The following is a 14,117-nucleotide window of genomic DNA, read 5'->3' on the forward strand; positions in this document are numbered from 1 at the left end:
GAAAAAAAATATCTCTTGAAGGACATAAAGAAAATTAAATTCTTTGGAACAAAGATTTTTTTGTGCAAATAGAGCTTGAGAAGAGGTAAAGATGAATATCATAGACATGGAAGCAAAAAATACAAAATAAAAAAATAAAAACAAACCAGAAGAAACTGTGTATTGGAAGCTACTACTGGATACATTGATATTATTAGGGGTTCCTTTGTTTATTTCCTTTGTATAAAATGCAACAGGACACTCATTTGCTTGAGAAAGAAACAACCCTGTGTATCATGTTCATGAAAGCTTTTTTCACTTGCTGGTTCCTTAAAGTATAGATGAAAGGATTCAATAGTGGGGCCACGGAAGTATTGAGCACTGCAATTCCCTTGGAAAAAGATATTCTTTGTTTAACTGAAGGTTTAACATACATGAAGATGCAGCTGCCATAAGAGAGGGATATCACAATCATGTGAGAAGAACATGTTGAAAAAGCTTTTTTCTTCTGCTTACTTGAAGGGATTTTTAGAATTGTTAAGGCAATAAAAGCATATGAAATTATAACCATTAGCAATGTGACCACAAGTGTCATCGATGCAGAAATGAACCCCATGGTCTCAACGAGCTGTGTGTCTGAGCATGAGATCTGCATGAGGGGAGTTGTATCACAGTAGAAATGGTCAATAATTTTGGACGCACAGAAGTCAAGCTTTAGTCCCAAGAGGAGAGGAACAAAGATGGTAAAGAATCCAGCAAGCCAACAACAGAAGACAAGTTGAATGCAGATCTTACTGTTCATGATGGTTGTGTAATGCAGGGGCTTACAGATGGCAACATAGCGGTCATAGGACATAGCAGCCAGCAAGTAAAATTCAGATGCACCAAGAAGGAAGGCAAAAAACACTTGAGTAATACAATTATCATAGGTAATGGTTTTGTCTCCAGTTGCCATAGTAACCAACAATTTAGGGATGCATGTAGTAGTATAGGAAATTTCTAGGAAGGAAAAATTCCTAAGGAAAAAATACATGGGGGTCTTGAGGTGAGTATCCACCAGGGTGAGTGTGATGATGGTCAGATTGCCAGTGACACTCAGCAAGTAGGTGAGAAGCAGAAAGACAAACAACACAACTTTCAATTGTGGGTCATCAGTCAAACCTGCCAGTATAAACACTATTGCTCGTGTGTGGTTTCCCATTACTATCCTCTATTTTTCCAGTTCTAAATAGGAAAGAAAAACAGAAAGTAATTGGCAATCCCAGTAGAAAAATAAGAGTGATTTAATTGTCTAAAATAAGGTTAGCAAGCGACATTTCAGATAGAGTAACACAATGCTCATTCAGGTTTTGAAGATGGGTATGCCAGGAGAAACAATAGTTTGCATTTCCAGAGCATCTGGACAGAGAATTCCATCTTCAGTTTGTAATTCTACTGGCGAATAACCTATATGATGGTATAAATTGTTGATATTTTAAGGAGATAAATTTGATGGAAATTAGAGGGAGATTTCAAACATAGAAAAATGCTTTTCCTCTCTTGAATTTACACAAGAATTGGAATGGATGCCATTTCTTGTTCAATTAAAAGGTATGCATACTAGAAACAAAGTGATATCTGTCCTTAAAAGTACAGCAGCCCATTTATTCCATTTAACACACACACAGACACCCCTTGTGGTCTTCAACAACAGGGCTGTCATAACTTTACCATTTTCTTCAACTAATCAACTCAAATACCTGATTCTTGTGTCCTTTATTTTCATGGCTAATGAGATACAATTTTAGATAAGTGACTTTGAGATATTGGGAATTTATTTATTTGCCATCCTTATTAGTGTTTCCATTTCTTCAATATAACCCCTTCCTAGTTTGTATCCTGAAACAAAATCAGTGGGAAAAGTCTGGTAATTTCAGTGTATATAAGAAAAAAGCTCAGTTTTCATCTGCATGTTATAGTTCTGAGAATAGATCAAGTAAAATAAGGTGAAAATGAGAAAAATAATAGAGATGCAGAGAGAAATATACAAATTAGTGTTCATAAAATTGTCTGAGGTGTTAGAGATAATGAGAAGAGAGCAATAAAGACAAAGCTTTATAGAAACCCAGAAGATAAAAAGGGTTTAAAGAGACAGGATAGCAAATTTGAGTAAAAAAAAAAAAAAAGAAGATTTAAAATATACAAATTACTAAGACAATTTTTTAAAATAAAAAAAATAATAAATAGGTAACTAAAATATGTAATTTAGTAAGTAAAAATTTTAAGGATAAAATGTTCTCCAATAAAATTCCTCCCCATCTGCTTCTGTGCTTTACACTTACCATTTTATTCTTTGTCTAAAATACAGACCGAAAACGTGAACAATTTTGAGATCAGCATGGCCTAAGGGAACTAGGGTGTGAGAGTATTTGGTACATTTCAAACACACAACATATCTCAGAACAGTGGTGACACCAATTTTAGGAAGCATATGTTTCCCTATCATAATGACATTCAGCTAACTCATAATTAAAGAAACATTAACTATACAGATACTCTTTTCAACAACACGCATATACTGAGACAATCATATGCTCCGTCTTGCTAGGCTGGTCAGTTGGAAATCAGGTTTAAGTTTGAAGGAGTATATTATCCAAGTCATCACCTTAAAAGTAAAATACTTTGTACAAATAATTATAGGAGATATTATAGTCTATTTCTTCAAAAAATTATTTGTATCTCTAAGGAATATTTCCTTCCCTGGTATCTTCATCATCAAGCACAATAAAATACTTAAGGTTTGGCTTTGGGCACTAGTAAGACAATACTGTCTGTCTTGATACCAAGATAATTACTTTCAACCTCAAAAACACAAGTTATTATTATTTTTTAAAAGAGTTTATTTATTTATGACAAAGAAAGTGAGAGAGGGAACACAATGATGTAGGAGCTGAAGAGGGAGAGAAGTAGGCTCCCCACTAAGCAGGGAGCCAGATATGGGGCTGGATCCCAGGACACTGGGATCATGACCTGAGCCAAATGCAGACGCTCAAGAACTGAGACACCCAGGTGCCCCCAAAACATTAAGTTGTTATTATTAAAAGGCATGTACAGGGGTACCTGGGTGGCTCCATCAGTTAAGCATCTTCCTTTGGTTCAGGTCATGATCCCAGGGTTATGGGATTGAGTCCTGCATTAGGCTCCCTGCTCAGCAGGGGAGTCTGCTTCTCCCTTTGCCTCTGACTCTCCCTGCTGCTCATGTTCTCTCTCTCATTCTTACACATGCTCTCTCTTTCTCAGAAATAAATAAAATCTTCTTAAAAATAAAAAGTATATATATAAATAAAAATAAATATATAAGGACAAATAAAAGTTGATTCCAATTATATCTAGAGGCATTTACATGAGGACTCTAAGATAAACAATGAGATCTACTTTCAAAATCACCTTAATAATGTAATGAAAAAGAAAGGACTATTGTTTTTCCTGGGCATTCCTTTTACATTCACATAATTGTGAAGCAATCTACATTTACACAAAATATCCCAATGGCAGTAACTAAAGGTATACTTATAACACCTAAATCAGAATTGTACTGTCAAGTTATTTCTTTGTTCAACTTTAACCTTTACACACACCAAATATCCCCAACACACATTGTTCAAAAATTGACAAAGCTCATGTTACAGAACCATTAGAAGTCAGGCCTATGAGTACAATGTTGTTTACTTGCATTATATATTGTGAATACTGGTGAAACTTAAAAGCAATTTTCATGGGGAACTTGGGTTGCTCAGTGGGTTAAAGCCTTTGCCTTCATGATCCCAGGGTCCTAGGATCAGGCCCTGAATAAGGCTCTCTGCTCAGTGGGGAGCCTGTTTCCTCCTCTCTCTCTCTCTGCCTGTCTCTCTGCCTACTTGAAATCTCTGTCTATCAAATAAATAAATAAAATCTTTAAAAAAATTTTTTTCAATACCAAATTTTCATAGTATTCTATTTGTCTTCTGTCACTGTTTTCTCTACAATCAAAATTTAAAAGATTAGAAAATTTAAATTAAATTCTTTAATGGTAAAACAGAACAACATGGGTTAAACATACCTAACAGGAAATATGGTTTTTAAATTTTAGACATACCTCTTCTTTTCATTTTTTTTGAGTTTTAAATCATTCTGCCAAAGACCTAAAAACTCAAAACACCTTTTCAAAAGAAGATATATACACAGATTTATTTAGATAAAATTATCTCTGCTCCAGTCTTTAAATCTTTAACATCGTGCTGAACAGAGTACACTGACATTCTATTCCTCTCTAAATGGGTCTCCTTCTAGCTTACAATCTATAATTGTTTTTCTTTTGTATTTAAGACAACTTTGTAAATTGTTTCATTAGCTGTTCTTTTTTTTTGTAGATACTTAGAGTAGTATATTAAATTTCTCCATTGCTACGATTTACTTATTTTTGTATTGAATAATTTTCCTTGTATTATCCTCAATGCCATATAAGTTAGTGAACACTTGATCCCTTGGACTATTTATGCTTTCTGGGTCCTGAAGGAAAAAATCTAAAGAATATTGAGAATTCTCAGGAGTATATAAGCTCCATGAACACCATTCCCAAGGGATCACATATTTATAATTTATTACAAAATTCTCCCCAACCACCAAATGCTGTGGGACCTAGATGGCTCAGTTGTTAAGTGTCTGCCTTTGGGTTAGGTCATGATCCCAGCTCTGCACTGGGCTTCCTGCTCAGCAGGAAGCCTGTTTCTCTCTCTGGAATTCTCCCTGTTTGTGTTCCCTTTCTCACCATCTTCCTCGCCATTAAATAAATAAATAAAATCTTAATAAAAAATAAATATAAATATTTTAAAAACCTACCTTAAAATTTTATTTATTTCTATTATTATTTGAGAAAGAGAGAATGAGAGAGAGAGAGAGAGATTACAAACAGGAGGGAGGAGCAGAGGAAGAGGGACAATCAGACTCCATTGTCAGCCAGATGTGGGGCTTGATCTCATGACCCTGAGATCATGATCTGATCTGAAATCAAAAGTCAGTTGCTCAACTGACTGAGGCACCCAGGCACCTCTAAAAAACTACTTTTAACTGTGTCTCATGGGAATTCAGTTTAGGACTTCCCTACTATGTGATTGTTCTTCTGGATAGTCACATTTGAGTTCAAAAATATAGATAGCAGGAAAGAAAATAGGGAAAAAAATTATTTCTGTTGATAATGAAAAGTGATAATATTTATTAACCTATCATAGAAAACACTGCCTCAAGTTAAATACATCACCATTAATCCTGAAGATACAACTAGGAATTCTTTTTATGCATGACCTCAGTTTCATTTCTGAAAGGTGTATTTTTCCAGATAATCTTTGTTGTATGATCTAGTAGATCTTAAACTGATGGATATTTCTTAATACCCAAGCATTCTCCACTTCCTCTGTGTTAATGGAATATTTATCTATGACTATAGCTAGCCTTCCTTGCAATTTGTCATGACCATGTGACTAAATTATAAACAAAGGGTGTAAGTGGAGATGAGTAATTTCTATGGATTATCCTTTGATTAAAGAAGTTTGCCCTCCTCTTGCTCTCTAACCCCTCTCAGTGTTGTGATGTAGAGGGGATACAAGCCATTTAGAGCCAGAGAATAAGCAATCACACTAGAAATACAACAAGAGAGACCACACCTAAGTTCTTGACACCACTGTAGGTCTTTCCAGCTTAGAAACACAGTGATTTCATGGAGGAGTTTCAACATACAAGCCTAAACATTTAAATGGGATAAAAATACAGTATCTTTGTTTAAATCATTGTAATATTTGTCTTTCTCATATCCTTATTATCCAAATCCTTATTGTTATCAAAATTGTTTCCTATATCTATGTATCTTCTCTGCCGACTTTTAAGTCAAATTATGTATCTTTTTGGTATTAAGTTTTATGGATTCTGTACATGTTAGCATTTTTTTTTTTTTAAGATTTTATTTATTTGACAGAGAGAAATCACAAGTAGGCAGAGAGGCAGGCAGAGAGAAAGGGGAGGGAGCAGGGTCCCTGCAGAGAAGAGAGCCTGACGCGGGGCTCAATCCCAGGACCCTGGGATCATGACCTGAGCCGAAGGCAGAGGCTTTAACCCACTGAGCCAGCCACCCAGGTGCCCCACATGTTAGTATTATTAACAGTTTATTGGATATATCTTTTGCAAGTATATCCTTCTGTTCATAGGTTGTCCTTTTGTTTTGTTGATGTTTTCCTTTACTGTGCAAAGCTTTTTATTTTGGTGTAGTCCAAATAGTTTATGTTGGCTTTTGTTTCCCTGGCCTAAGAAGACATGTCCATAAATAGGTTGTTAAGGCCAATGCCCAAGAGATCACTGCCTTTGTTTTCTATCAGGAGTTTTAATGGTTTCAGCTCTCACATCTAGATCTTTAACCCATGTTGAGAATCTTTACCCCCTCTTTCCTCCCTCCCTCATTTTGAAATTATTTTTGTGTATAGTGTAAGTTGTTCAGCTTCATTCTTTGACATGTAGCTCTCCAGTTTAACTAACACCATTCATTGAAAAGATTCTCTTTCCCCATTGTATATTTTTCCTTCTTTGTCACAGATTAATTATCGATATAAGTGTGGATGTATTTCTAAGCTCTCTATCTGGTTCTATTGATCTATGTGTCTATTTTTGTGACTGTATCATGTTTTTATGATTCTTGTAGCTTTTTGGTATAGCTTGAATTCTGGATTTGTGATAACTCCAACTTTGCTCTTCTTTCTGAAGTCTGGTTTAACTTTCTGGGGTTTTTTTTTTTTGTGTGTGTGTGTGTGTGATTCTATAGAAATTTTCTGTAGAAATGTTCTAGTCTGTGTTTCTATAGAAATGTTCTAGTCTGTTAAAAGGCTATTGGTATTACAGGGTGCCTGGGTGGCTCAGTAGGTTAAAGCCTCTGCCTTTGGCTCAGGTCATAATCTCAAAGTCCTGGGATGGACTTGGGCTCTCTGCTCAGCAGGGAGCCTTACCCTTCTCTCTCTGCCTGCCTCTCTGCCTACTTTAGTCTCTGTCGAATTAAAAAAAAAAAAGCTATTGGTATTCTGATAAGGATTGCATTTTCATAGAGATTGAATCTATAGATTCCTGCATAAGCATTTCTTAAACACCCAATAACAATTAAGTTGTTAATTTTTTAGCTCTTCAATGAAAGTATTAATTCCAGTTATTTTACAGACTGTGTGCTAAATATATGTAGATCTTCTCACGTCTCTTTCTACTCTCTTATGTTCATGGTTTTGGTCATTTGAACCTCCCTCTGATACGCTTGTGAATTTTTTATTGTATACTCAAACCATATTCACAAATGTTAATGGCATGGATGATGATTTATTCCTACAAGGAGGATTTTATTATTTCTGGCACAAAGTAAAAGCAGACATCCTTGACCAAAACAAGGAATGAGATTATTCTAATCTCTATTCCATGCTTTTTGAGAAATGGGAAATTCATTGTGCTTATTCTTAGGTGTAAGATTTCAGTGGTATTGACCCAGTCTCCTCCACATTGGGAAATCATAAATGTCAAATATTTGTCTGCAGAGACTAGGAGACAGCAGGAATTTCTTCTTGGATTCTTCAGTTATCTGTGGCTTTTGTACTCATGGTCTCAGGCTGTTATTGCTTGCCACTTAGGATTTATCAAATGTGATCAGAGAAAAAACACTACAAAATGTCAGGTTCAAACTATGGAAAGAGCCTAGATGTCCATCAACAGATGAATGGATAAAGAAGATGTGATAACACACACACACACACGCACACACACACACACACACACAGGAATATTAAGCTGCTATCAAAAATGAAATCTTGTCATTTGCAACAACCTGGATGGAACTAGAGGCTATTATGCTAAGTGAAATAAGTCAATCAGAGAAAGGCAATTATCATATGATCTCACTGATATGAGGAATTTGAGAAACAAGACAAGATCATGGGGGGAGGGAGGGAAAAATAAAACAAGATGAAATAAGAGGGAGACAAATCATAAGAGTCTCAATCTCAGAAAACAAACTGAGGGTTGCTGGAGGGGATGGAGGCGGGAGTGATGGGGTGGTTGGAAGATGAACATTGGGGAGGGTATGTGCTATAGTGAGTGCTATGAAATGTGTAAGACTGATGAGTCACAGACCTGTACCCCTGAAACAAATAATACATTATATGTTAATTAAAAAAAAAGCCAGCCTCATTAATCTTCAATTCCCTTCTATACAGGACTTTTTCTATCCAACATAAACCCTGGTTGGCATTGACAGATGTGGATTCCAATTTATTTCTCTCCAGCCTCATGTGAGAGAAGAGAGCAAATGTTTGCCATTTTTTGCTGGGAAATTTACCGTTCATGATATATTTACCATTCATTATATAAGAAAGAGCAAGAAGCTAATAGAAAAATTATATAATATATGGCATCCTCACAGTCAATATAATTTTTTCAAAGACCACAGCTTCCCAAATCCTGGGTATTTTTGCTCTCTAATGACACAAATTGTTTTCTGTTCTTTTTTTTTTTTATGTTTTAGGGGTGGGTTCTTTTTCAATAAACTCATTTGAGAAAATTTTACCCAGTCTCTGCTAATATAAATGTATTTTATTATAAGTATATTATTTAAAAATGTATTAATTTGTTTTTAATTTTTGTTACAGAATTATGTTGATATGCAATGTTATGTTAGTCTCAGGTGTACAATGTAGTATTTTGTCAGTTTTATATATTAGTCAAAGCTTACCATGATTATGTGTTGTCACCATCTGTCATCATACAATGTCATTACAATATAATTGACTATGTCCCGTATGCTGTACTTTTCATTTCTGTGACTTATTTATCAGTAGAAATTTGAACTTTTTTTTTCCATTTTTTAAAAAATTTTTTCAATTTATTTATTTTCAGAAAAACAGTATCCATTATTTTTTCACCACACCCAGTGCTCCATGCAATCCGTGCCCTCTATAATACCCACAACCTAGTACCCCAACCTCCCACACCCCCGCCACTTCAAACCCCTCAGATTGTTTTTCAGAGTTCATAGTCTCTCATGATTCACCTCCCCTTCCAATTTATCCCAACTCCCTTCTCCTCTCTAACACCCCTTGTCCTCCATGCTATTTGTTATGCTCCACAAATAAGTGAAACCATATGATAATTGACTCTCTCTGCTTGACTTATTTCACTCAGCATAATCTTCCAGTCCCGTCCATGTTGCTACAAAAGTTGGGTATTCATCCTTTCTGATGGAGGCATAATACTCCATAGTGTATATGGAGTATACACTATAAGTATACCACATCTTCCTTATCCATTCGTCCGTTGAAGGGCATCTTGGTTCTTTCCATAGTTTGGCGACCGTGGCCATTGCTGCTATAAACATTGGGGTACAGATGGCCCTTCTTTTCACAACATCTGTATCTTTGTGGTAAATACCGAGTAGTGCAATTGCAGGGTCATAGGGAAGTTCTATTTTTAATTTCTTGAACTTTTTAATAATAACCTCATCTATTTTGCCCCACACCCAAACCTCCCATACTACTGTCAAAAAAAAAAACAAAAAAAAACAAAAAAACAAAACAAAACAAACAAACAAAAAACCCAAAAACCATATTAAAAAAAAGAACATGTCTTGGTGTAGGACTATTAATTAAAGTTCTGAATTTGTTTGTACTTCAATAGTTTTCTCTCTTATTTCCTTGTCTCATTATAGGCTCTAATCTAGGATACTATATTGCATCCTCTCACTACATCTTGGGATATTTCTGTCTTATCTTGCTGTTCATGTTCTTGTTGGTTTGAATGAGTACTTGCCATGCAATTTCAAAAGTGTTTCTCAATTTGGATTTGTCTCTCTCTTTTTCAAAGTAGATGAGGGTTCTGTATTTAGAAGAAGAATATAAGAGTGATAAAGCACTTTCTCATCACATCATATATGGGGTACATGATATCAACATTCCTTACAACTGTTAATATTTTCCTTAACAACCTGTATAAGGTTTTGCAGTTTGAAATAAAAATAGTTCTATTTTTCCTGTCTTCCTGGAAGCACATCAGTAAAATGGCCCACATCTCTGAAAGTAAGAAGGTTAAACTTCACTTCCTGGAAAAATCAGTATGTCTATATATTTTTAGAATTCCTCTGTAAGGAGGAACTCTTCCTTCTCCTACATTTATTTATGTCAGTATGGACTCATGTCCATAAGTTTTAAATTTAGCCTTCTGACTTCTAGTCTAATAGTATATTAAGAGTATTCTTGGGGTGCCTCAGTCAGTTAAGCATCTTTGGCTCATGTCATGAACCCATGGTCCTGGGATCAAGTTCCCTTCTGGGCTCCTTGCTCAGCACGGATCCTGCTTCTCCCTTTACCTGCCATTCTCCCTGCTTGCGTGCTCTCTCTCTCTCTTACAAATAAAGGATAAATAAAATCTTCAAAAAGAAGAGTATTATTTTCAAATATTTCAATAATTTAAAAACCTTTTTCCTATTTGTGCCATGGTTTGTAACATATATTTCAAAATATTCTGTGCACTGAAAAAAAAATTTATAACACTTAAAGCAAATTATGAACCTATATTCTTAGTACATCCCTTTTTTCCCTTATACATTTTACCATACATTTCATTTTACTATTAATACCCAAGATATTACTACCATCATTGCTTCAGCCACTCATATTTTAGAGTAGTTCAGGTGAGAACACAGATTATATTTTGTCTTCCTTTATTCTATTTTGGAAGCTCTTTTTTCTTCAAGAGATTTCAAGTCTTTAACTTCTATCATTTTGTTTTTGCTAGTAGAAAGTCCTTTAACAATCTCGTGAGAGGGAAGTCTGGGTAGCTCAGTGGGTTAAATATCTAATTTCAGCTCAGGTCATGATGCCAGGGTCTTGGGATGGAGTCCCATGTTGGACTCCTTGCTGAGCAGGGAGCCTGCTTCTCCTGCCAGCAGCTTCCTCTGCTTTGTGCTTTTTCTCTTTCTCTCTCTGACAAATTAATAAATAAAATATTAAAGAAAAATATTTCTTGTGAGATAGGTATTTTGGCAGGTATATTCTTGTGAGATAGGTATATTCTCTCAGTTTTACTTTATCTGTGAAAGTTTTTATTTCACTTCCATTTCTGTTTGTTTAGATTGTCACCCAATCATCTTTCTGTTGGCATTGCTTCTGATGAGATCAGGCCTAATTTTTGTTTTAGTTTATATGTAAGTGATATACTTTCCCCTCATTGCCTAAGATTATATTTTGCCTTAGTTTTTCATCAGTTTAGAAATATATACACCTGGTTTGGGGTTTCTTTCTTGTTTGTGTTTTCTGAGCATCTTCAATCTATATTTTGGCATTTGTCAACAACCGGAACATTTGTAGCTGTTCTACACACGCACACACACACACAATTTGGAATTAGGTGTGATGCATCATTAGGGAAAGTGAGTAGAGTGCAAAGACAATGGAGAGAAGGGGCTCAGATGGAATTTGGAGAACTGGGGCTCCTGCTATTTAGGAATCAATCATAGGAGAAACCAGCAGAAGAAAAAAAATGAGGAAGGATTACCACCATGGTCAGAGAAGTTCACAAAATAATGTTTCATTTAACCAGGGCAAAAAAAAAAAAATTATATTAAATAGAAAGCAGTGATCAACTGTGCCAAATATTGTTGAAATATATTAAAATGACAAAACAAAACAAAAACAAAAACAAAACAAAACAAAACAAAAGATGGCTCCTGACTCTGGAAAGGTGGAGTTTGAAACAGTAAATTGATGGGTGGGTTACAGACCAGTGAGAAGGTTGAGGAGAAAACATGAAGTAAAAAAGTAGTGATGGCAACAATAGCTAAATGTAGGCAAAGATTTATGCTTTCTAAGTTCAGATTGGAAAACAAGCAATGAGACATTTATTAAGAAAAGAATCTTTCAAGTATCCTGATCACAGTGGAAAACTCAATTTAGCTTTCATTAAATAGTATCATAAAAGAAACATAAAAATAATAAGTAAATAAAATTTAAAAAGATGACATCTGTAACTAAAAATTTTACACTATAACTAACCAATGAAAAGAAATGAGTAGAAATTTGTTAGACAATCTGAATATTGTAATTATGCTACTTTTGGGGGAAAGAAACCTCAAGGATGAGAAATGTATTCTAAAATTTAGGAAATGAAATTTGAGATTTTCAGAAAAAGACCAGAGTCTATCTAACACTTATTTTTTATGGGACAATTATCTGTACCCTTTCATACATTAATGTTCAGACAACTTAACCTTATATTACTTTTCAACTGAATATAAATATTGGTGTTGAATTTATAATAGGAGATATGCAAAAAAAATTTATTCAGAGGATAAGGGATTCAACTGATCAAAATGTGAGATAGTTTCCTGAGACAGAGCATGGTAGCTTCCGTAAGTTTCTTTTGAGTTTCATATAAAGATCTCTTAATCATAGGGTTTTATTTAAATTTAGGAAGATTAATTTGATGAAAGAACAAAAACAAGACTGTGAGCATAAGAAGATGGAGAAATTCATACCTACTAGAATTTATTTTGGAAAAATTAAAACAGCTAATTTTATGAGCAAATCTACTAACAAATTAGAGTGATCTTTGTAAGATAGATGCCATTGAGGGTGCTGGGTGGCTCAGTCATTAAGCGACTACCTTAGGTTCAGGTTATGATCCCAGTTAGGATGGAGTCCCACACAGGGCTCCCTGCTGGGTGGGGAGTCTGCTTCTTCCTCTCCCTCTGCCTTCTGCTCCGCTGCTTCTGCTCTCTCTATGACTGTCAAATAAATAAATAAAATCATTTTTAAAAAGATGCTATTGAATTACTAAAAAAATAATGTCTTGAGGATGAAGAGGCCCAGAAAATTGAATTATTTAGTCTTCTTTGAAAAAATAGGTAATGGTCTAAGAAAGATGATATTTTTAGAAAAAGATTTTACTTATTCATTTGACAGAGAGAGAGAGAGAAAGAGAACAATCAGGGGGAGTGGCAGCCAGAGGGAGAGGGAGAAGCAGGTTCCCTGCTAAGCAGGGAGCTGGATGCAGGGCTTGATGAGGGGCTCAATGGGGGGATTTGATGGGGAGTTTGTTGGGGGGCTTGATTCCAGGACTCCAGGATCATGACCTAAGCCAAAGGCAGATGCTTAACCAAATGAGCCAGCCAGGCTCCCCAGAAAGGTGATATTTTAATTGAATACTTAGAGGGATCAGAACAGTTTACACATTTTGTGACAAGAAAATATTAGAAAGCACAAGAATGTGTTAATTTAATGAAAGTATAATGGCAAACAGAATGAAAGTGATACTACTAATACTCTTATAGTTATCACTCAGAACACTCATTTTGTGAAGAAAATAAATGCCAGGCATCTATCAGACAGGTCCATAATATCTGGAGAATAAGCTAAAGATAAAAATTTAATATATAACAAGATCTTCAGTTGAAGTAATGAAAACTAACCTTCCTGAGTTTAAATTTTCACTAATCATTTTATTTGTGTACCTTCCAAAATGATCTTAGTCACTCTCAGCTTTCTTTTGATACTATACATAATACTAATAATAATTATATTACAATATTTTTTCCATAATTATGTGATTTATATAGAACACCTAGCAGTGCATGCACTTAGTGGGTTGTCAACAAAATATAAATCTTATTTTTATATCATATTTGTTGTCCGGCCTACATCACTAGAGCAGCAAAACTGGAGGCATTTTTGGTAAAGCATATCAGCATTTTAGGTGGATGTTCTCTCAAGAAGTTAGCTGTGCCTGTATTTAAAATGCTGTATTACTTGTTAAAAACCAATTTAACAAGAACAGAAGCAAAAACAAAGCAAAATCCAGCAATAGTAAACTCTTTGGGCAATCAGGATTTGGAGGCCAAATGTTGCAGTTCTAGAGACATGGTATAAGGTGGTATTTCATAGACAAACAACAGAGAAGGCAGTTGGTGCAACTGTCATCTGTCTGGGGTTGGGAATAAGTAGGAATGGAAAAGTCTTAGTTTAGAAGTGCTAGACCCTTATTAAGATTTAGAGAATCTGTGATAAATAACTTGTAAGTGACAGATATCTTAAAATATGTAAAAGAAGCTTTTTCAG

The 14,117-nt window shown here is 35.0% G+C and overlaps 1 protein-coding gene across 1 annotated transcript; it reads right to left on the bottom strand.

Moving 5' to 3' along the window:
• Nucleotides 1–241: 241 nt before the first annotated feature.
• On the bottom strand, nucleotides 242–1,180 carry LOC131837858 (olfactory receptor 6C74-like). The gene has a single exon (XM_059183522.1). The coding sequence runs from the start codon at nucleotides 1,178–1,180 to the stop codon at nucleotides 242–244; it is 939 nt and encodes a 312-aa protein (XP_059039505.1).
• Nucleotides 1,181–14,117: the final 12,937 nt, after the last annotated feature.

This window comes from Mustela lutreola, chromosome 8 (genome assembly GCF_030435805.1).
Source record: "Mustela lutreola isolate mMusLut2 chromosome 8, mMusLut2.pri, whole genome shotgun sequence".
NCBI lineage: Eukaryota > Metazoa > Chordata > Mammalia > Carnivora > Mustelidae > Mustela > Mustela lutreola.

Coding starts and splice junctions, on each gene's coding strand:
- LOC131837858 (XM_059183522.1), bottom strand. CDS start 1,180: ATGGGAAACCACACACGAGCAATAGTGTTTATACTGGCAGGTTTGACT.